The sequence below is a fragment of the Erigeron canadensis genome, chromosome 6 (assembly GCF_010389155.1).
Source record: "Erigeron canadensis isolate Cc75 chromosome 6, C_canadensis_v1, whole genome shotgun sequence".
In the NCBI taxonomy this organism is placed as follows: Eukaryota; Viridiplantae; Streptophyta; class Magnoliopsida; order Asterales; family Asteraceae; genus Erigeron; species Erigeron canadensis.
The window spans coordinates 41,134,656-41,158,298 of record NC_057766.1 but is presented as its reverse complement, the minus strand read 5'-3'; the positions used below and the strand labels follow the sequence as shown (position 1 = coordinate 41,158,298).

The following is a 23,643-nucleotide window of genomic DNA, read 5'->3' as shown; positions in this document are numbered from 1 at the left end:
TCATGTAAGTATCTGAACATTTATCTTCTATACTTGGTTAAAAACGTATAAGGCTAGAGAATTGTCATACTATAGGTTTTTTTGGATGATATCGACTACTTCCTTTAATATTATTTTAAATGAATAGCTTGTCGTATTTGAGTTACCTTCATCTCAAAATGTTAACTAGCTTAATACCTGGTCGGTGACCGGGTTACTCGAAAACAACCTATTTGACCCTTTTGACCGAAACTATCCATTTGACCCGTCAACCCACTTGACCCCAAGTTAACCCGGTGCAGGCCGACTCGATTTGCAGCCCTAACAATTAGGCATGTCAATCTCGACTCAACCCGAAACCCGACATGAAACCAACCCAAAAAAACCAAGCTAGAGTTGGGAATTCTTGACCAGTCAACCTGCCCCTAACCTAATTTTTTGTTAGGTTAGGTTTAGGTTGACTTATTAGATTAATAGGTGCTTCCAACCTGAAAATGTTTTATGTTTATATAATATTTTTAACAGGTTGACCCATCTACCCATTTGACCTGCAAACCGACCCGTTTGTACTGAAATCAACCCGTCAACCAATAACCCATATGACTTGTTTAACCTGGAATTAACACGCCAACGTGTCAACCCACTAACCCGAAACTTGACCTGTCAGCTCGCCAACTCGATTTTTTTCAGGTTGATGGTTGAGTTCGGTGACAGATTCTCAAGGTTAATTGTTGTGACCTCAAACTTTTAGTGGGTTGGATCAGGGTCATAGATTTTCGCCTTGTCAACCCGCCATCCCGAATCCGTACCCGTTGACAGTCTTTTTAACAATATTAATTTACATATCCACACCCCTTTTGTAAACCACTAAAGAAAGTTTATTTGATATATATACTTGAAAATAAAATAAACAGTTGATTTCCCGTTAACCCGTCAACCTATGTATTAGTTTGGTTGACTCGAGTCGACCCAAGTCGGGTCCAGGTTGAAGGGTCTTATCTTAAATTTCATCCGGACCTTAATTTAATAGCCAGTAGTTGAGGGTTAATAACCTATACATATATCATACATCACAAAAAGTATACGTCGTATCATATATTAAAAAGATCGTTAGTATTAAATCGAACATATTGCTAAGAAATTTTTTTAATAATAATGATATTTTTAGGTATAACATATATAAAATTGGTTTGATATATATAAAGATGGCTTTATGACTTTTTCTAGTTTAAAGTTATGATCATTGAAAAAAGATTGAATTATAATTTGAAAAAAAGTTATTTTAAATTATTTTACTAAACATCTACTATTTGAAAAAAAGTTTATTATATATGTATTAGGAATATGTAGATTGCTCCTATTAAGATGTTGTAAATATATAATTAAGTAGTTTATGGACAATTGTAGACTGTCAATACTCGATCCAACTTGAAATTCGACCTGAAACCGTCAAAGATTTTTAACCCGTCAACCTACCAACATGAGTTTCTTGGATCGGTCTAGGTTAGGTTCGTTATTAAGTAGACCCATCAATCTAAATTTATGTTTGTAAATGATTTTATAGATAGTTATTTTTAAGTTTAGTCAGTTATTTAAAAGATTCGTATCTTTTATGTTTTGGTAATGAACATTTATCTATATTATATTTGAAGTAGTCAAAGTATCACATTAATTGGGTTATTTCTATTAATAAAGACAGTAAATCAATAGGGTCGAACACTCGACTCTCGATAGCCGATTTCACTAAATTATGGAATGTCGTGAGGATATAGTTTAAACAAAAAAAACTTTATAAACGTTGTAGAAACACATGTAACATTAGATTGAAGGCTTTTTAAACAACTTTATAAACGTTGTAGAAACACTGTATCATTAGACTAAAGACTTTTTAATCAATTTTATAACCTTAGATCAGAAATAAATATATATGATATTAATTCATTTAATGGAAAAAATAAGTAATTATTGTTAATAAATAAATCGTAAATTTAATTGATTTAATTTCTTAGCTAGAATCAAAGTATCATTTATTTTTTGATTTTTTTTAATGTATACATGTATTGTAGAAATATGATTTTGTAATTGTTAAGTTATATTAAAAAATTTTAACTTATTTTGGAATTCAAATATATTAGCCGTAGTTTTCCTTGATATTTGCTTGTTACCTAATATAAAATGGTATTTAAAAACAGTTCCTAAAAATAAATCCAACCAATCGGAATACAAGAAATGGTATTTTCCTTCGCGAGACAACCACCACCAGCCACCGTCATCTCCGACCACCCAGCGACGGCGCCGGCGCCGGCAGCAAGGGCAGAGCCCGTACCGTAGCACACCGCCTCCATCTCTTGGATCGCCACCCATCAAATCCATACGATTCCCATATGCGTCCCTTGACGGTTAAGTTTAGAACGGATAAGGGCCTCTGACTCGTACCGTAAACACCCGAAAAACGAACATGATTCTCGCCGGAAAGTTAACTTACACATGTGTAAGTTGTAGTTACACATGTGTAACTCTCGCCAGAGATGGTCGTCGTCGCCGGAGTATCATGGCGGTGGTCGGAGATGATCATGGTGGTGGTCGGAGATGGAAGAAAGAAGGAAGAAGAAGTGTGTAAGTTAAGTTACACATGTACTATAAAAAGTACATCTACTACAAATAACCCACCCCTATATATAATTTAAGTTTGTAAATGATTTTATAGATAGTTATTTTTAAGTTTAGTCAGTTATTTAAAAGATTCATATCTTTTATGTTTTGGTAATGATCATTTATTTCTATTATATTTGAAGTAGTCAAAGTATCACTGATGAGCGTCCATTTTGTGATAAAAACCCCTAAAGAAAGGCTTCATTTCTATGCTTAAATGAGTTATTATTCCGGAACTATTGGTACTTAATGAATGATATGATTATGCAGGTTCCTAGAAGATGCGAGAGAGGGTAAATGACATCAAGTGACTCATGAAAGAAGCCTATGAAGTTACAAGACACAAGGAAGTGGTTCGGGAGCCAAACGAAGACACAAGTGCAAGACAACAGCCACCAGCGGCCGCTGGGCACCTAACCAGCGCCGCTGGTACTCACCAGCGTCCGCTCCCCAGCCAACCAGCGTTGCTACTCGTTCACCAGTGGCTGCTCATCGATCAACCAGCGCCGCTAGCCCAAGAAAGCCCAGGACCAACGCCGCTGGTCAGCCCACCAGCGCTGCTGGTTGGCCCAGATCTGAAACCGACTTTAACCCCTATTTCAGTCGAACTAACCCTCAAAACCCTAAGAGAGAGCCGATTCAGCAGCCCTAGCCGCCCAGGAATAACCGTAGATCGAAATTGCAGATTCCAAAAAGGTTTTGGAGCATCTAAACACCTTTTGATCTTCACTCTTGGTCTAGATCTTTCATCTTTATTTACTCTTTGTTATTGAACTATGTCTTTTATCTTCTCAGACTTTGTTATTCCTTTAATAATGCTAGGCTAGTAGGCTGAATACTTGTTTGGATCAATGTGATCATGTAGACGCTTATTGTTTACTGTGTTTGTTTAGATTCTGTTGGAATGTGCTTTACTGTTTATCGTAGATCCATGTTTATTAGTAATTCATGTTGCTATTGGTTTTCTATCTAAACATATTAGTTTAATTATAATGGTTGTCTATGATCATGCACTAGGTTTAATATGCTAGGACAGAAAACAACTAGTTGGTCTATAACTAGAAGTAAAAAGTGATTCACTTGTAACCGAGGGATCCAGAACCATAGTAACTAGGATGAATTGAACATGAAGCTTAACAATACCAAACGCGAACCTTTGACTTGGAAACGAGCACTGTGGTCACCGGAGGGAATTATATCTGGTCATGGCTTAAGAGCCCGGTAAATAAAAGATGAATTAGTAACACAAACTTTAGGTCATAATGCTTAAAACAATGAATCTAGCGAGAATTTGTTTTAATGGGTAGTGTGAGTCTAGCGACAGCACTACTAACTAGGTAAAGTGAATCTAACGAGAATCTGAACCGTGATTAAGTTTTCAACCGGCTAACAAAGCAGTAAGATGGTATTTGGTCGTACCATAAGATCGGAGATGCCAAACAAGTATTTTAATTTAATTACTCTTATTTGCTTTTTCCAAACTATTTTCAGATTAGCCTCTGGTTAGATTTTATTTATTTTACTGTCAAAAATATTAGTTTATTAGGAGTTAGTGACAAACCCCCAAACAAACTAGAATTACACGTACTACTAGATTAGGTAACGCAACGCGTCCCTGCGAACGATCCTGTAACTTACCACTAGGCTAGTTTAGATAGTTACTTGTACAACATAAATTTAAAGACAAGAATAAAACATCACCATCAATCACATTAATTGGGTTATTTCTATTAATAAAGGCAGTGAATCAATCAGGGCGAACACTTGACTCTCGATAGCCGATTTCACTAAATTATGGAATGTCATGAGGATATAGTTTAAACAAAAACAACTTTATAAACGTTGGAGAAACACTGTATCATTAGACTAAAGACTTTTTAATCAATTTTATAACCTTAGATCAGAAATAAATGTATATGATATTAATTCATTTAATGTTTATTTTAATGGAAAAAATAAGTAATTATTGTTGATAAATGAATCGTAAATTTAATTGATTAAATTTCTTAGCTAGAATCAAAGTATCATTTATTTTTTGATTTTTTTAAACGTATGCATGTATTGTAGAAATATGCTTTTGTAATTGTTAAGTTATATTAAAAATTTTTAACTTATTTTGGAATTCAAATATATTAGCCATAGTTTTCCTTGATATTCGCTTGTTACCTAATATAAAATGACATTTAAAAACAGTTCCTAAAAATAAATCTAACCAATCAGGATACAAGAAATTAAAGTCCTCGACTAAACAGAAGCGAGATAATTCATTCTTTTTTTTCTCTCTGCTCTACCGGCAATATATATATATATATAATTTATGTTTGTAAATGATTTTATAGATAGTTATTTTTAAGTTTAGTCAGTTTTTTAAAAGATTCGTATCTTTTATGTTTTGGTAATGAACATTTATTTATATTATATTTGAAGTAGTCAAAGTATCACATTAATTGGGTTATTTCTATTAATAAAGGCAGTGAATCAATTGGGGCGAACACTCGACTTTCAATAGTCGATTTCACTAAATTATGGAATGTCGTGAGGATATAGTTTAAACGAAAACAACTTTATAAACGTTGTAGAAACACATGTAACATTAGATTAAAGGCTTTTTAAACAACTTTATAAACGTTGTAGATCACTGTATCATTAGACTAAAGACTTTTTAATCAATTTTATAACCTTAGATCAAAAATAAATGTATATGATATTAATTCATTTAATGTTTATTTTAATGGAAAAAATAAGTAATTATTGTTGATAAATAAATCGTAAATTTAATTGATTAAATTTCTTAGCTAGAATCAAAGTATCATTTATTTTTTGATTTTTTTAAACGTATACATGTATTGTAGAAATATGATTGTGTAATTGTTAAATTACATTAAAAATTTTTAACTTATTTTGGAATTCAAATATATTAGCCGTAGTTTTCCTTGATATTTGCTTGTTACCTAATATAAAATGGTCTTTAAAAACAGTTCCTAAAAATAAATCTAACCAATCAGAATATAAGAAAATAAAGTCATCGACTAAACAGAAGCGAGAGAATTCATTCGTTTTTTTCTTTCTGCTCTACCGGCAATATATATATATATATAATTTAAGTTTGTAAATGATTTTATAGATAGTTATTTTTAAGTTTAGTCAGTTTTTTAAAAGATTCGTATCTTTTATGTTTTGGTAATGAACATTTATTTCTATTATATTTGAAGTAGTCAAAGTATCACATTAATTGGGTTATTTCTATTAATAAAGGCAGTGAATCAATCGGGGCGAACACTCGACTCTCGATAGCCGATTTAACTAAATTATGGAATGTCGTGAGGATATAGTTTAAACAAAAACAACTTTATAAACGTTGTAGAAACACACGTAACATTAGATTAAAGGCTTTTTAAACAACTTTATAAACGTTGTAGAAACACTGTATCATTAGATTAAAGACTTTTTAATCAATTTTATAACCTTAGATCAAAAATAATTATGATATTAATTCATTTAATCTTTATTTTAATTGAAAAAATAAGTAATTATTGTTGATAAATAAATCGTAAATTTAATTGATTAAATTTCTTAGCTAGAATCAAAGTATCATTTATTTTTTGATTTTTTTTAAATGTATACATGTATTTTAGAAATATGATTTTGTAATTGTTAAGTTATATTAAAAAATGTTAACTTATTTTGGAATTCAAATATATTAGCCGTACTTTTCCTTGATATTTGCTTGTTACCTAATGTAAAATGGCATTTAAAAACAGTTCCTAAAAATATTTGCTTTACAACGTATCAACCAATTACAACTCTAGATTTTTGAAGTACATTTTTATTTTTATTTTTGACTTTAAATTACATTTTTTTTAAAAATTTAATGTAAATATTTTAAGATTTTAAATATAATTTTACTATTATTCTTTAAAAAATTTTTTTAGTAACCGTCTACATATAAGAAAAACAAAACATGTAAAAATATAATTTTTATAATTATAGAACACACATGTAACATTCTCATACTCTAATTGAAATATTTATGATATATTTCATCTAAAAATAATATACGAGTATTATTTATTATAGTGTAAAGGGATAAGTATTCAGAAATGCAGTCAACTAATGCTCAAAAGTTATTGTGTGCACAAACTTTAGGTCAGCTTTATTATATTCAGGAAACTTGTCCAATAGTCCTATAGCATGCAAAAGTGACCGGGTCAAAAGTTAGCCGGTCACCACTTTCACGTTGACTGCTTACGTGACATGTACACAATAACTTTTTGGGATTAGTTTATGCACACAATAACTTTTTGGGATTAGTTTATGCACACAATTAAAAAAAACAAATTATTTTTTTTAAACTCGCCGGAAACTCCAAAAATACGCCGGAAAACTTAAAAATCCGATTAAACCTTCGTTTATTCGAATTAGACCACGAAATTGGCACCAAAATACTCAAAAATCAGTCGCGAACAAACCCTCGGCAAAAGTTAAACCAATTGAGACTTGCTGGATAATTCATCAACTCGCCAGAAAATTTAAAATCACCATAACTTTGTTGTTTCTTCGAGTTTCGGACAACAATTTTGAGCAGTTTGGTGTTGGTTTCAAGTCGAACTCGAATAAACAATAAAGTTATGGTGATTTTAATTTTTCTGGCGAGTCTCAATCGGTTTAACTTTTGTTGAGGGTTTGTTCGTGGCTGATTTTTGAGTATTTTGGTGCGAATTTCGTGGTCTAATTCGAAGAAATGAAGGTTTAATCGGATTTTTAAGTTTTCCGGCGAGTATTTGCAGTTTCTGACCAGTTTGAAAAAAAAAACAAACTGTTTTTTTTTTTAATTATATGCTTAAACTAATCCCAAAAAGTTATTGTGTGCATGCCACGTAAGCAGCCAACGGGTCAATGTGAAAGTAACTGGTCCCACATAGCCATAATCCCGTTTTATATTCACAATAACCAAAACTTCAAGTTTCGTGAACACAATAAAGCTGACCTAGAGTTCGTGCACACAATAACTTTTGAGCATTAGTTGACTGCATTTCTGGGCACTTATCCCTAGTGTAAAATAAAAATTTAATACACTATGTGTAACGATAGAATAAATAAAATGATAGTGACCTATTATAATTTTTATAATATTATGATTTTGTAATATTAAAATATTGCTAAATATGTCATGATATACAACTTTAATGGACATATTAAGATTTTGTAATATTTAAATATTACTAAACAGGTCAAGTAAACAACTTTGATGGACATATTTTAAATAAATATTTCAATATGAACTCAAAGTTTTAATATATAGATTAATATTTTGTTACTAAATAGTATACAAAGTTTTAAACTATAATAAATCGTTTAATATTGATAACGTCGTAAGTCCCTGTGTAATGGACACAAACTTAAAATCTTGTATTAGCTATGCTAATTTTATTGTTTAAAACAAACTAAGATAATACCAAAAAAAGAAAAATTGTGTTACATAACATTAAATATAATCAATCTGTTATATTTATTGTTAAGCGGGTGAATAAATAGAAAAAAGTGATTGCTACAATATGTGTTTTGTGTATAAATTAATGGAGACATCTAGCAAACGAATTTGGAAATATAGTCAACATCAATTTCACATTAAAGATTTTGCCATTTATAGGAAGAAGAAAAGCTCTAGTGTTAAAAATGAATATGTACTAAAAGAAATAGAAATTAATCACCAACATACCAATATGGTTTGTTGGGCGAAGACTACACATATTACAAATGACACTTAGAAGCCTTTGAAGTGAATTGTACACTGATCATACAAGTATGCTGATGTAGGCGGGTACGATGCTCATGTGGAAGCTGATGTGGCGAGCGGATCAATATCGTGATGCCACGTAAGAAAACTGACGTGGTGGGCTTAGAGATCGCCATGTGAGTATTTTTTGATAACCTTTTATAGAGATATAGAGATAGAGATACGCAGGGTCAAGAGGTCGTTAGGACAGTGCCCCTAGTGGGTTCTAGTGGCAACGCCCAGCTTTGTGGCGGACTCAAGGGAACTGTCATATATTTATGGAATACTAAACACAATTTTGGAACTTTTGCAACCACACACGTTCTTAATTTCACAGTTAAAAACTAGAAGATAACGTAAACTACGTACGGTTTTTGTTTTTAAACGAACTCTACATATTATCGCAAGACAAAATTATGGTAACTAAATATCTACTGTATGATTGCATTGTTGTTTCTAATAAGTTATCACACTGTTAATAATGATACCCAATAATTGAAAACTTAATCCAAAAAACATATAATAAATTCCTCTTTCTGAAAATAGTTTTGCTATAAATCAGTGGTCTCAATTTTTTGAAGAATCAGTCCATTGTATTAAAGACAAGTAGTTGGAACGCATCCCATTAATTAATGTATCTGAATCAGATGTTCCATAATCCATATATATATATATATGATGATGGTTGTAAGTTGTAATGGATGAGTACGTATTTGTTGATCATTTCTTTGGTCAAAGTAAACAATTTTGGATGATATTCTCGTTAATACACTATGACGCCTTGTCGTCTTCTTCTTTATTACTCTATTACGAGTTTTTTTTTTAATGATCAAATTAACTTTGTTATTAGTACTTTTCATAAAGTTTTACGTACCATACGCTTAATTAGAGCAAAACACCAAACGTCAATCAATTTGACTTGGTCAAGGTGAATAGGAATACCGAATACGTGGATGGGAATTAATATGGCATTGCATGTCACTTGCAACAACATGCAAAAGCTCCAGCATAAAAAGAGAGCGATAGATTATATATCAGTGTGATCTAATTAAAACTCCAAAAATGAAGTCAAGGCAATCAATAGTTTGCTTATCATCTTACTCGCATATCACTTTCCTTTCTTATGCTCTTGTGATATTTCTGGCTACCATAACCATCTCGGCTTCCTATAACGAGGAGACCGATTATCAGGCTTTGTTGTCGTTCAAGTCGATGATCACTCACAATCCATTTGGGTCTCTAACCTCATGGAACTCTTCCTTTCATCTATGTGAATGGAGCGGTGTTTCATGTGGGAAGAGGCACAGACGAGTGACTGTTATACAACTGGAGTCGCAAGGCCTGGAAGGTTCTTTGTCTCCTCACTTAGGGAACCTCAGCTTCCTTCGTGATTTATCACTTTGGAACAACAGCTTGGAAGGAACCGTCCCTCACGAGCTCGGTCATCTATCCAGGCTACGTTACCTCAATCTTGGTAATAATAGGCTAGTTGGAAGCATACCCATGGATTTAAGTTTCCTCTCCAAATTACTTTTGTTAGTAGTTGAAGAAAATAACTTTACAGGTGGAATCCCACGTTTCTTGGGGAACATGACATCACTGGATGAATTCTCTGCTGCCGGAAATCCGTTGGGTGGGATAATTCCAGACACCTTAGGCCATTTGAAAAACTTAAGAGTATTTCACTGTGGTGGTTGTAACTTATATGGAACCATTCCAGAATCCATTTTTAACCTCTCCCTCCTGGTTAATTTTACTTTGCCCGATAATCAGCTTACAGGTAGTCTCCCCCAAGCCATAGGTGCAACGTTACCTCATCTATTCAGACTTCAACTCCGAGATAACCAGCTAAGTGGGCATATCCCTCCGTGGATATCTAATTGTTCAAAATTAGTACTTCTTGAAATGGGTACCAACAATTTTTGGGGGGAGCTAATGATCGACTTTACAAAACTAGTAGATATTAGTTTCATAGCCTTATTCAGTAACAACATCTATGGACGTGGAAAAGATTATGAGATGAATTTTATCGATTCCCTGACAAACTGCAGCAGATTACAAGTGTTGGATCTTGGTGAGTGCAAGTTTCAAGGAGTCGTCCCCAATTCAATCGGTAATCTTTCTCAAGAACTTCGGTATCTGTTTTTAGCAGAAAACCAACTGTATGGAAACCTCCCTTCTACTATAGGCACTCTAGTTGGGCTGGAGTTTTTACAAGTAGGTAAAAACCAATTCACAGAAAAAATCCCCTCTACCATTGGTATGCTTCAAAAGCTACAAATTGTGAGTCTATTTCAAAACCAATTTTCAGGGCAGATTCCAGACACCATAGGGAACTTATCATTGCTGAATGAACTTTATTTAGATTCCAACAGATTGGAAGGGAATATTCCATCAAGCTTGGGGAATTGTCGTAATCTATTGAAGTTGTACCTTTATCGTAACAAACTTAGCGGCACCATACCTAAACAGCTACTTCAACTTTCATCTCTATCGATGGAATTAGTTCTTTCTCATAACAACCTAAGTGGTTCACTTCCAACTGAGGTCGGAGACCTCACAATGTTGTCTACCTTGGATTTATCCTATAATAATTTGTCTGGAAACATTCCGAGTAGCCTTGGTGGTTGTGCTAGCCTTTCAACTTTATCTCTTAAAGGAAACTTGTTTCAAGGCATTATACCAACTTCATTAAGTTCCTTGAGAGGATTGGAGGTACTCGATCTATCTCAAAATAACCTATCAGGTCCCATTCCCCTCTTCCTGGAACAACTTGCTTTACAGTTAATGAACCTATCCTATAATGATTTTGAGGGTAAGGTACCAGTCCTAGGAGTGTTCTCCAATGCAAGTTCATTCTCGTGTTCAGGGAATAACAAGCTTTGCGGTGGCTTGGTTGAACTTGGGTTACCAAAGTGCAAGGAGGCAGAGAAACACAAGAGAAGGTTCCCATTGTTCTTAATATTTATACTGATTTTGTCTCCAATCTTCGTCATATTGTGTTTAATGTATGTCTGGTTTAAAAAGAGAAGCAAGGGCCAACTTTGTCACCCATCAATGAACGAAAATCGAATTTTGAGACTTTCATACAGTGAACTTTTCAAGGCAACCGATGGTTTTTCTAAAACGAATTTGATTGGAACGGGTGGGTTCAGTTCTGTCTACAAAGGAACCCTGGATCAATATGACAAACCTGTTGCAATCAAAGTTCTGCATCTCCAAAACCGAGGAGCTCATAGAAGCTTTATAGCGGAGTGTGAAGCATGGCAGAATATTCGACACCGAAATATATTGAAGATCATAACTTCATGTTCAGGTATTGATTTCAAGGGAAATGATTTCAAGGCTTTGGTATATGAGTTCATGTGCAATGGGAGTTTACATGACTGGTTGCATTCAAGTGCAAGTATATCCAAGCTGAACATTCTTACAAGAATAAATATCCTCGTTGATGTCGCAAACGCACTTGATTATCTTCACAATTACTCCTTAACCACCATTGTCCATGGTGACTTAAAGCCTAGCAACGTTCTACTTGACGATGATATGGTGGCCCATGTTGGAGACTTTGGCTTAACTCGGTTTCTTGGAACAGAATCATACCCAAACAGCTCAGTCGGGATTAGAGGAACGATTGGTTATGCTCCTCCAGGTAAGTTCAATTTATGTCTTCCTATATGTCCATATTTACTTATGGTAATACCATTTTTTTTGAAAGAATGCTTATAAGTTTCAGAGTATGGTCTCGGGAATGAGATGACAAATAGTGGGGATGTCTACAGTTACGGAATATTATTATTGGAGGTAATGACGGGGAAAAGTCCGATAGATGACATGTTTAACGAAGACTTTAACCTTCATAAATTTGCTTACATGGCCTTGCCGGACCATGTAAATGATATTATTGATGAGGAGCTTCTAAAGTTTCATCAAGAGGATGCAATTCCTATGAAAAGTATGCCAGCAAATGCAATGAAAATAGAGGAATGTCTGGCTTCAACAGTCAAGATTGGTGTATCATGCTCTGTCGATTCCCCATGCCAGAGGATGGACATAAAAAATGTCATCATCGAGTTGCAACATATTTTGTGCACGCTTCAACATATTTGATTGAGGTACCATGTTCTCTCATTTTACTTATCAACCTAGAAAAACTTCATGTTAGCTTGGCATCACTAGTTTGATTAAATATGACTATACATAGTTTGCATTTCCTCTTTGTTTTGTTTCGGCTCTTAATGATTTCATTTTATTTCATTTTCACTACAAATTTGCACCTCCAAGTTGAAAGACTCCGCAACAAGAAGATGGTGCATCAGGTACTATAGTGTTTGGCAATACGAAGTGATGTTACAATCAAGATTTTAATGTTGTTTTTTCCTTCACAATTTGGTGTAATTACTGAAGTTTGATATTATAACCCATTTTACTGGGGTTCAATCATACTAGAAGAAAACATCGTGTTCGCCATGTTTGAATCATTCTGCCTTACATTAAACAGAGCTTAATGGAACTTGTTCACAATACGTGGCACTAACAAAGCTATTTAAGTAGTCATTTTACTATTAGATATCTCATGTTTTCTTCTATATAAACGGTACAAAAGTTAACTACAAACCTAATTATTAAGCTATTGAATTTCTTATAACTAAAACATGTGCATGTTCGCAAAGTGATCAAATTTAAGGTTCTACAATACATAGATGGAAAAATCAAGGTCTACAATGAGGATGGAGATCACAGCAAGATCTATTAATTAAGATCACAAAAAAAACCCATCAAATTTATTCAATGAAAAAGCGAAACACATATTCTTTGTAGCCAAACAGACAAAAACAATTGTAACTGAATGCACCAAAGAGTTATCAAGTAATATACTACACCTGCTACTAAAACATCCATTCTAATTAAAGAAAACTAATAGGAATCCATCAATGGAGTTGGACTTCTCGAATTACATATAATTGATTTCCAAAAAAGTACAAAAAAGAAAAGAAAACCGTTATAGATGAATAAATGGAAAAGGTAATCGAATAAATAAACTACTAAACAAGTACTCTAATATTATGTGGCATATTCATAAGATTCATTGTGGTTCTACTTAGTTCTAAATGGTATGCTAGTTAACAAGAAATTAAAACATAGCTTAATAACTACTGTATTAAATAAACAAAATGTGTTTTTGGGTTTCTTTGGCCTGAGTTATGGTTCATTTTGTTTTTTTTTTTTTGTCCTTTGTTTTATATTGTGACATTTATTATGTTTTGGTTTAGCCATGCATGTTTCTTCTTTCATTTTGTTACTTTTAGTTTCTTTTATCTTTTATATTTTCTCTTTTGTTTTATGATTTTTTTTGTTTTCATGAATATATGTAAGTTTGAGACTTGATGGCTTATAATGTGGTTTTTGACAATCAGATTCCAAATATTTCTGTAACATGTATATTGATGAAGAAGAGAATTGTGAAGATGAACGCGAAGAATTAAAATATATGATGAGAATAGGTGGCAAAATGTACGGGTCAGATCAGGTTGGGTGTAGGGTCAAAATGGGTCCGGGTCACAACGGGTAATTTTGAAAACGGGTCAAAACGGTTCGGGTCAAAATGGTTGCGGGTCAAAATGGATCATTTCAAAAATGAGCTTTATTATATACGAGTATATTCTTAATCATCGTTATTGTTTATTGAAAACAATGTTAATATTTTAATGAAATAACAGTGTATTTTAAATTTAAATGAAGTTTTCAAAAGTTTGTGAATTGAATTTTTTAAATGATGTATTTGTTAATCATAATATGTGGTGTTGTGCGTATGCCATATTTTATGTATATAATATAATATGTATAATAATATATAACTAGTATAATGGAAGATTCGGTGAGAGATGTATAAAACAAAAAAAGAAAAAAACTCAGTTTCTATTAATTACAAATAGAGTTTTGTTATTTTTTTTTTTTTTGGAATTTGATACAGTTTGATGATTTGTAAATTAACTAAAAATAATAATTAAAAAGATATGCATTCATAAATCGTTGAAAAAGTTTTTGTTTTTAATAAGAAAATAGGTGACTTTTAATTTAAATTGAATTAATAAAACAAAATATAAAATTGAAAATTATGTATCAAGTTTAATATACTTTATTTATATGATATTAAGAAAATAATATTAATATTCAAAGTATTTATATAATATAAATGAAAATAAATGTAAAGCATTTTATGGAATTATAATATGCAAAAATAATTGAGTGTCACTTTGACAATTAACACACGTAGGGAGCATGCAATATTAATTAATCAATTTGCCTGAGTGTTTTACTTCGAAGTTGTATTTTTTTCAACAATTAAGACTGCGGCCACCCAACTTCATGACTTCATTACCCATTATGACCCGTTCAAGACATATAGCTATTTATATACGGCCCAAAACAACCCACGTAGCAATTCCAAAGAATCCCTTGCGATCCACAAAATCAGATTGACGACCCAAAATCACCCAATATTTAGGATTTGGGTCAATATTGCCGGCATGAGATCGATCCCATCAAAATAATTTTAAGGCTATAAACAATTTTTTGAATGACATCAATATCTATTTAATGTTGACTATTTAATGTTGACATCTGAATAATTTTAAGGCTATTATTATATGTTAGAGAATATTAGAGGGTAAAGATTAATGATAGAGATTAGAGATGGTTTTGAGTTGACTATTTAATGTTGACTATTGAATACAGAACATCTAACAAACATAATTCAAATATATTAATGCCTAAGTTTATAATAGTATAAGAAAAAAAGCCGCCGTTAAAAATATGCATCAAAAAATATTTTTCATTTTGCTTATAAAATGCCCACAACCCATATGACCCTGATATCATCAGTTTAGTTAGTTGTAATAATGAAGTCCAGTCAACCAATAATTTGCTTGTCATCATTCTTTCATACATCCTTCTTATGTACTGTTGGTCTTGTTATATTTCTGAACACCATCACCATCTCAGTTTCTGACAATGGAAACGAGACCGATACACTTGCATTGTTATCATTCAAGTCAATGATCACACTAGACCCAAATGGGGTTCTAAGCTCATGGAACACTTCATTGCATTTCTGTGATTGGAGTGGCATTTCATGTGGTAAGAAACACCAAAGGGTGACCATTGTGAACCTGACATCACAAGGCTTGACAGGCTCCTTGTCTCCTCATTTAGGAAACCTCAGTTTCCTTTATGAGTTAAGGCTCGGGAACAACAGCTTTGAAGGAAGCATCCCCAATGAGCTTGGTCATCTATCCAGGTTACGTGTACTCGCTTTGTTCCGAAATAAATTATATGGAATCATTCCAACTAACTTGTCTGGTTGCATTAATCTTGAAGAGATCCGATTAAGTAATAATAAGCTAATTGGAAACATACCCACGGAGATAAGTTTCCTCTCGAAACTAACTTATCTTTCAATTAATTATAACAACTTAACTGGTGGAATCTCTCCTTTCTTGGGGAATATTACATTAATGGAAGTGTTCTCTGTTGCCAATAATTCATTTGGCGGGAGCATTCCAGACACCTTAGGTCGTTGGAAAAACTTAAGAGAGTTTTATGTCGGTACCTGTAATCTGCATGGGACCATCCCTGACTCTCTTTTTAACAACACACTCCTAACTCGTTTTTCGGTGGCAAATAACCAGATTCAAGGTAGCATTCCTATAGCCATAGGGTCGATGCTACCTAATCTTGTATACTTTCAGTTAAGGGGTAATCAGATGACTGGTGTTCTACCACCCTCCATATCTAACTGTTCGAAATTACAATTTCTTGAAATAAGTTATAACCAGTTTAGCGGGAAGGTGGCTGTCGATTTTGGGAATATGAGAGATCTTGTTAACGTATCTTTAGGTGTAAACCTTTATGGAAGTTGGGAAGCTGACGAAATGAAGTTTATTGATTCTTTAAAAAACTGCAGCATGTTAGAGACATTGGCTCTTTATGATTGCAGGTTTCAAGGAGTTCTCCCAATATCAATAGGTTACCTTTCGGATCAACTCCAAACTCTAGAATTGTCGGATAATAAGCTATATGGAGAAATTCCTTCAAGTATAGGTAACCTAGTTAATGTGGGCACTTTAAGTTTAGAATACAACCAATTCACCGGAAAAATTCCCTCTACCATCGGTAAGCTTCAAAACCTACAAGTTGTTGCTCTACATCATAACCAACTTTCAGGGCCAATTCCAGATGAAATCGGTAATTTGTCATTGTTGACTAAACTTATGCTAAGTTCCAATAGATTGGAAGGAAATATTCCTTCGAGCCTTGGAAATTTTCTTCAAATATTGCAGTTGTCTTTAGATGACAATAAACTAAGTGGAAATATTCCCAAACAACTTTTTCAACTTTCATCTTTAACCATAGTATTAAATCTTTCCCAAAACAGTCTATCTGGTTCGATTCCACCTGAGGTAGGACATCTCAAATCATTGAACGAACTAGATTTGTCTTATAATAATCTTTCGGGCAGCATTCCTAGTAGCCTTGGTGCTTGTACTAGCCTTTCATCAATATCCCTCGAAAGAAATTTATTTCAAGGCATAATACCACCATCATTTAGTTCCTTGAGAGGAGTGGTGCATCTTGACCTTTCCAATAATAATTTTTTAGGAAAAATTCCTCAATTTTTAGAACAGTTTTCGTTGGAATATATGAACCTATCCTTTAATAATTTTGAGGGTGAAGTGCCGATTAAAGGAGTGTTCGCCAATGCAAGTGCATTCTCATTTTTTGGCAATAATAGGCTTTGTGGTGGCTTGGTTAACTTTGGGTTACCAAAATGCAAAGAGGCGCAGAAACATAAAAAAAGGCTTCCGTTGTTTGTAAAGATCATTTTAATTTCATTCATCTTGATTTCAGTCGTTCTTTTCGGGTTATTATCTTATGTGTTCATTTTACGTAAGAAGAAAAGAAAGGACCAGGTGTCTCAATTATCGTCATTGGAGAAACGATTTTTGAAAGTTTCTTACAATCAACTTCTCAAGGTTACTGATGGCTTTTCTGAAAACAATTTGATCGGTAAGGGTGGGTTCAGTTCCGTTTATAAAGGAACTCTTGATCAAGAGGATTCATTTGTAGCGGTCAAGGTTTTACATCTTCAGAATCGAGGAGCTCATAAAAGCTTCTTATCAGAGTGTGAAGCATGGCGGAGTATTCGACACCGAAATCTATTGAAAATAATCACTTCATGTTCAAGTGTAGACTTCCAAGGGAATGATTTCAAGGCTTTAGTATACGAGTTCATGCCCAATGGTAGTTTACATGATTGGTTGCATTCAAGGGCAATTGCATCTAGACTCAACTTTCTTCAGAAAATAAATATTTTTATCAACATTGCATCAGCAATTGATTATCTTCACAATCATTGCTTGCCGACCGTTGTTCATGGAGACTTGAAGCCTAGCAACATTCTACTTGATGATGATATGGTTGCTCATGTTGGAGACTTTGGATTAGCTCGATTTCTTGGAACAGATGTAAACCAAAACATCTCAACTGGGGTTAAAGGAACAATTGGTTATGCACCTCCAGGTAAAGTAGTATTTTAATTAATGCTCAAATTCATTTATATACTATTAGCTAATTGTATATTAATATAATGGTTATAACTTTTAGAGTATGGTGTCGGAAGTGAGATGACAAGTAATGGAGATGTCTATAGTTTTGGAATATTATTATTAGAGGTAATGACTGGGAAAAGACCGACGGACGACATCTTTAGTGAAGGCTTTAGCCTTCATAAATTTGCGTGTGATGCCTTGCCAGACCATGTTATCGATATTATCGATGATAGTGCAATTGATATGCAAAATACGGAAGCAAATGCAAGGAAAATGGAGGAATGCTTGGCTTCAACTATCAAGATTGGGGTATCATGCTCTCTAGACTCCCCAACACAGCGGATGAATATAGAAATTGTTGTCCATGAGTTGCAACATATTTTAGATGTGCTTCAAAATATGTGAGAGGTGCCGTATAATCTCTCCTATAAAATCGTCATATCTACATCACATATATGGTTCAATATATGTCATTTAACCATAATTACATGTATCAATTTGCTTCAGATCAAATCCTTGATCATGTATACGCTTCTCTTACAGGATTGAAGAAAACATAAAAAGGGGTGCTGCAAGTACATCTTAATGTTACACAATTGTTACTGTATTACTTTATTGAAAATGTGTGTAATTTTCTATTAATTCTTTGGTAGCATGAGTGCATCATGAGGGAGGTTTTAACGAGATTTAGAGTATAAGTTCAAGCATTGAGTTTAGCAATAAAAAAATATGTGACAATGATAACTGTGTTAAATAATCTACTTTATGTAATACGAGTGCAAATTACCGAGTTAGCATTGCCCTTGAATCAAAAACGTAATTTGGGCTGTCAATTATCATATCGCATTATTACCTTAAAAAGGCATTCAAAAAGCTCAATTATTTTAAATCTGGAAAAAGGAAAAGAAAAAAATTTAAGGCCCACCATTTGTAAAATGTAGGGAGTAATTAGGAATAATCACCAGTTGAAAACTGTCTGGAAATTCCTCAGAAAAACATTCGGTTATCTGCAAATTAGGCCCAAAAAACATTCAAAATATCGGGATAATGCAGAAGCTCAAGAATTGGTACGAACAAGTTTCAGCTATGACAAGACAAGGCGACAAGCCATATATATGTTGTCAACAAGTATGTGAAGCTCGGTAGGGACAGAACTGTTTCTTCTGTTTGAGGAGCTTGGTAAGTCTCATTAAATGGCTTCAATCGCCATTCTCGCCTTATCCGTCCTGCCAACATAAGACCATAAGAGAACGTATATCGCGTAACACGATTAGTGGGTATATGAAGAGACTGAAATTTGGTTAGTGGGTATGTGAAAAGACTGAAACTTGTTTATTGGGTATCTATCAATATAGAAAATTGTTTAGTGGTTATCTAAAAATATGGACACTTGTTCAGTGATCTGTTTGTGATCATCCTTTTGACCAAAATCTTCACCATCCCCCAGAATTCACAGTGATTCTGCCTTTTTCTTGTCCACAATTACGTGCAGTTCAAAAATTAGACCCGATAAACATTCAAAGATAGGGATAATGCATAGGCTTAAGAATTGGTATGGACACTTTTGAGGAGATTGTGGAGGCCCCAAAACAAAGACCTTGTGATAACAATTGTATGATCAGGAAGCATAGATGTTGTGAATTTGTGATTATGTTTTGAAGAAATAAACATAGAGTCAGACTCAGATTTAGTTAGACGTTAATTTAATATGAGCAATAATGATAGGTTAGCTTAAAAAATGTGTGTAAAAGTATATCTAATCCTTTTTAATAGTTGGAACATGGATTAACTATTTTTTCTTTTTTAATCTTTATTGATTTTGCCATGTGTCTTTATCCTATCAATTAAATATATCAAATTTCCCTTTAATACAACGTAAATATATATATTACAAAAGTCACAAATGATGTTTTTGGGAGACACCAGTTGCGTTGTAGACGTTTAACAATCAAGGTCTACTTGTAGAAAACATTGAGAAGAGCTCACGAACGACGGTCACAATATCCATTCGATCTTGTGGAGAATCGGAAGAGCATTTGACTCCAATTTTTACCAAAGAAATCAAAGTTTCTTCATCTATGTCCTCGTTTAGGAGCATTGGATCGATGATTTGAAGCACAAAACCATCGTTCAAGGCGCTTCTAGTGTAGGAATGCAGTCCTAGCCCTTCTTCAAACATTGGATCAACAGGTTTCTTTCGTGTCAGCATCTCTAATAATAGTATCCCAAAGCTATATATGTCACCACTCATCGAGACTTCATTTCCAAGTCCGTATTCTGCAATCAGTTAGAGTTAACTATACAATATATAGGTAGGTCGAAGTATATAAATATACTAGTAGTCGTTAGTTTACCTGGAGGTGCATACCCCACGGTTCCTCTGATAACACTTGCACTACTCTCGTTTGTACTAGAAACTTCTTCCAGAGAAAGAATTTTCGCGAGCCCAAAATCTCCGACATGAGCAACCATATCAGCATCCAACAAAATGTTGCTTGGCTTCAAATCACAATGAACAACAATAGACCCACAACGACAATGTAGATAATCAAGCGCACATGCCACATCTTTGATAATGCTAATTCTTTGAGCAAGATTTAGCATATGATGTATTGAATACAACCAACTCTCGAGACTCCCATTTGGCATGAACTCGTACACCAAAGCTTTGAAATCATTGCCTTGGTAATCAAGACTCGAGCAAGAAGTTATGACTTTCACAAGGTTACGATGGCGGATATTTTTCAAGGCATCACACTCGGCTATAAAACTCTTGGAACCTCCCCGGCGTTGAAGGTTTAGTACTTTGATTGCCACAATCAAGCTATTTTCATTGATAACTCCTTTGTAAACTGAAGCAAAGCTACCTGTACCAATCAAATTTTCTGAAGAGAACCCTTCTGTTGCTTTGAAAAGTCTTCCATAAGATATCTTCTCGAAAGATTTATTTAATACTAAATCAGATCGTTTATCTCTTTTCCTTTTTATACATCGGTTAAAGAAAACAAATGATGCCACGGCTAAACCTAGAATGATGATAGGCAATGAAATTGCCAAGACAACACGTACAGAAGGCTTTTTACTTTTTTTGGAGTAGCTAGCTGTGCATTTGGCAAGGTGAAGCTCAGGTATTCCCCCACAAAGTCTAATGTTCCCAGTGACAGATAATGCACTTGTGTTGGCAAAAACACCTAAAATAGGTACCTCTCCCTCAAAGTTATTATAAGCAATATCTAAACGTTGCAATGGAGTTTGTTGCAAATACGTTGGAATGCTTCCAGAAAAGTTATTTCTTGACATGTCAACGTATTCAAGGCCTTTTAGTGACCTAAATGCTTCAGGCATCGATCCATAAAATAGATTACCTGATAGATTTAGGGTTTGAAGGCTGATGCAGCCGCTTATAGTACTTGGAATTTCACCTGAGAAACGATTCTCAGAAAAATCAAGTAATCCTATGACTTTCAGGTTTCCAATCTCCTGTGGAAGAAGTCCAGAGAGATTGTTGTCGCTTAGATCTAGTCTTATAGAGAGCGAATACAGTTGAAATAGTTCGTTGGGTAAACTTCCACTAAGGTTATTTCCAAAAAGGTCCAAAGCTATCAGACTTTTGCAACTCCCTATCGATGAGGGTATTGTGCCTTCCAATTTGTTTCCGCTTAATGCTACTTTAGTTACACTTGACAGATTTCCTATGGATCTTGGAATGGACCCGGAGAAATGGCTATTGTCAAGATATAGGATTTGCAAGCTTTGAAGCTTGCCGATGCTTTCAGGAATTATGCCATTGAAATTGTTTATTGTAAGAGAAAGAGTAGTTAGCCCTAACAAATTGCCTATAGATGAAGGGAGACTTCCTGAAATATAGTTTGAACTCATTCCTAGGTAATACAGTTTAGATGAGAAGTTCCCAAGCAAACTTGGTAACACTCCCCTTAATTGGCTACCTTCAAGCTCCAACAACTCCAAATTGCTACAATTAGACAAAGAGTCAAAAAATGTGAGGCGATCAAGATCCCTATTTTGAAAACTGTTGGGACCAAGAATTACAATTCGAAGATTTTGGAGTTTTTGGAAATCAATATCTATTTCACCCGTGAAATTATTTAGGGCAACATCAATGGCTTCCAACTCTGAACAATTTGATATCGAGGGAGGGAGGAATCCGTTGAAGTTATTGAAAGCTAATGACAGCTGCTTTAGGTGGGGCAGACTCAAACATAAGTCCGACGGTAGAGTGCCATGGAGTTGATTTTCTGGAAAACTTAGAATTTCTAGCATTGAAAGGTTGTAAAAAAACAAAGGAAATGCACCAACAAGGTCCATTTCTCCAAGGCCTATTTGTCGCAGGTTTTTCAGTTGTTTGAAGGATTCTGGAATGCTCCCTCCTAATGGACAATAACTAAAAGAGAGGCTTTGGAGAGATGTGACATTGCCAATGGATGGTGGAATCCCACCCGTGAAGTCATTTTTGCCAACCTGAAATGTACTTAAAACTGAATGAGAGCTAAAAGTATCTGGAATTTTTCCAGACAACTTATTACGGTTTAAGTTAAGGAACAATAGGTTAGGCCAGCTCGACATGTTGGCTGGGATTTCCCCAGTCAAAGAATTATTGGAAAGGGATAATACCTTCAATCGATATAAATAACCAAACTCGGGAGGTATACTTCCTTGAATTTGGTTCTGGTCCAGAATCAGATAACCGAGAAAGCTGAGATTACCAAGATAAGGAGATAAAGAGCCAACTAAACCTCTGCCTGGTAGATTCAAACTTGTAACTCTTTGGTGACGACGACCACATGCCACTCCTTTCCACTCGCACATAGGAAGAGAATCATTCCAAGATATGAAAACACCTTGAGGGTCGTCTGTAAACTTTGATTTGAATTCTAATAATGACTCACGGTCTGAAACGACACTAGAACCAAAGACGAAGACCCCATTTATATGTACGATGACAAGAGCAACAACTATGAGTAGTGCTTCTTTCGAAAATAATGACAGCAACATTACTACAAATGTTGTATATTTAAAAGGGAAATTTAGGAGGAACTTGCCAAGACTTTGATTGAAAGAGAGCTATAGCTTGCTTGTTGCAAGTAATTGGTTAGAAACTCTTATCTATTTATAGGAAGAAGTATGCATGTTTATAATCATTTAGTTATTAAGGTTAATAGTGGGGTGGTGTATTAATTAGTCAATCATGGCCTACCATTTGTTTAGTCATATAGACATAAACTTCCTGTAGTTTTTTAATTTAACAACAATTTGAATATAGCAGCATTATCTTTTTATATATCCAATTTTAATAAAACACTTTTTAAAGGAAAACCTTATCATTAGTTCTGAAATCATTTTTGTTACACTTAGGTTTAACCTTAAAATCTTTTAAGGCTCAAATTTTAAGGGGCAAAGGGTATAACGTAGATTTGCTAAATTATTGACAAAAAAAACTTCCACTGACAACTTGTCATGTGACAACGTAAAACTTTGCCTAATTAGAGCCAAAATGAGCCAATATAGATGGTGTAGTCCATGTCCCCATTTTTTATATTTAATAAATAATATACCACACTCAAAGATTCTTGTCCAATGTTCACATGCATCAACCAAATATACCCG

The 23,643-nt window shown here is 33.9% G+C and overlaps 3 protein-coding genes across 3 annotated transcripts; 2 read left to right on the top strand and 1 right to left on the bottom strand.

Moving 5' to 3' along the window:
• Positions 1 to 9,644: 9,644 nt before the first annotated feature.
• On the top strand, positions 9,645 to 12,933 carry LOC122605338 (receptor kinase-like protein Xa21). Its single transcript, XM_043778264.1, has 3 exons — positions 9,645 to 12,059; positions 12,144 to 12,522; positions 12,692 to 12,933. Exons 1-2 carry the CDS (start codon positions 9,911 to 9,913, stop codon positions 12,515 to 12,517), a joined length of 2,523 nt encoding a protein of 840 aa, XP_043634199.1. The 5' UTR covers positions 9,645 to 9,910; the 3' UTR covers positions 12,518 to 12,522; positions 12,692 to 12,933.
• A 2,376-nt stretch (positions 12,934 to 15,309) lies between these two features.
• LOC122604911 (probable LRR receptor-like serine/threonine-protein kinase At3g47570) lies at positions 15,310 to 18,491 on the top strand. The gene is made up of 2 exons (XM_043777769.1): positions 15,310 to 17,989; positions 18,074 to 18,491. Exons 1-2 carry the CDS (start codon positions 15,310 to 15,312, stop codon positions 18,421 to 18,423), a joined length of 3,030 nt encoding a protein of 1,009 aa, XP_043633704.1. The 3' UTR covers positions 18,424 to 18,491.
• A 1,475-nt stretch (positions 18,492 to 19,966) lies between these two features.
• Positions 19,967 to 23,031, bottom strand: LOC122604910 (putative receptor-like protein kinase At3g47110). The gene is made up of 2 exons (XM_043777768.1): positions 20,373 to 23,031; positions 19,967 to 20,295 (listed from the first exon to the last, which is right to left on the bottom strand). The coding sequence occupies exons 1-2, from the start codon at positions 23,029 to 23,031 to the stop codon at positions 19,967 to 19,969; spliced, it is 2,988 nt and encodes a 995-aa protein (XP_043633703.1).
• Positions 23,032 to 23,643: the final 612 nt, after the last annotated feature.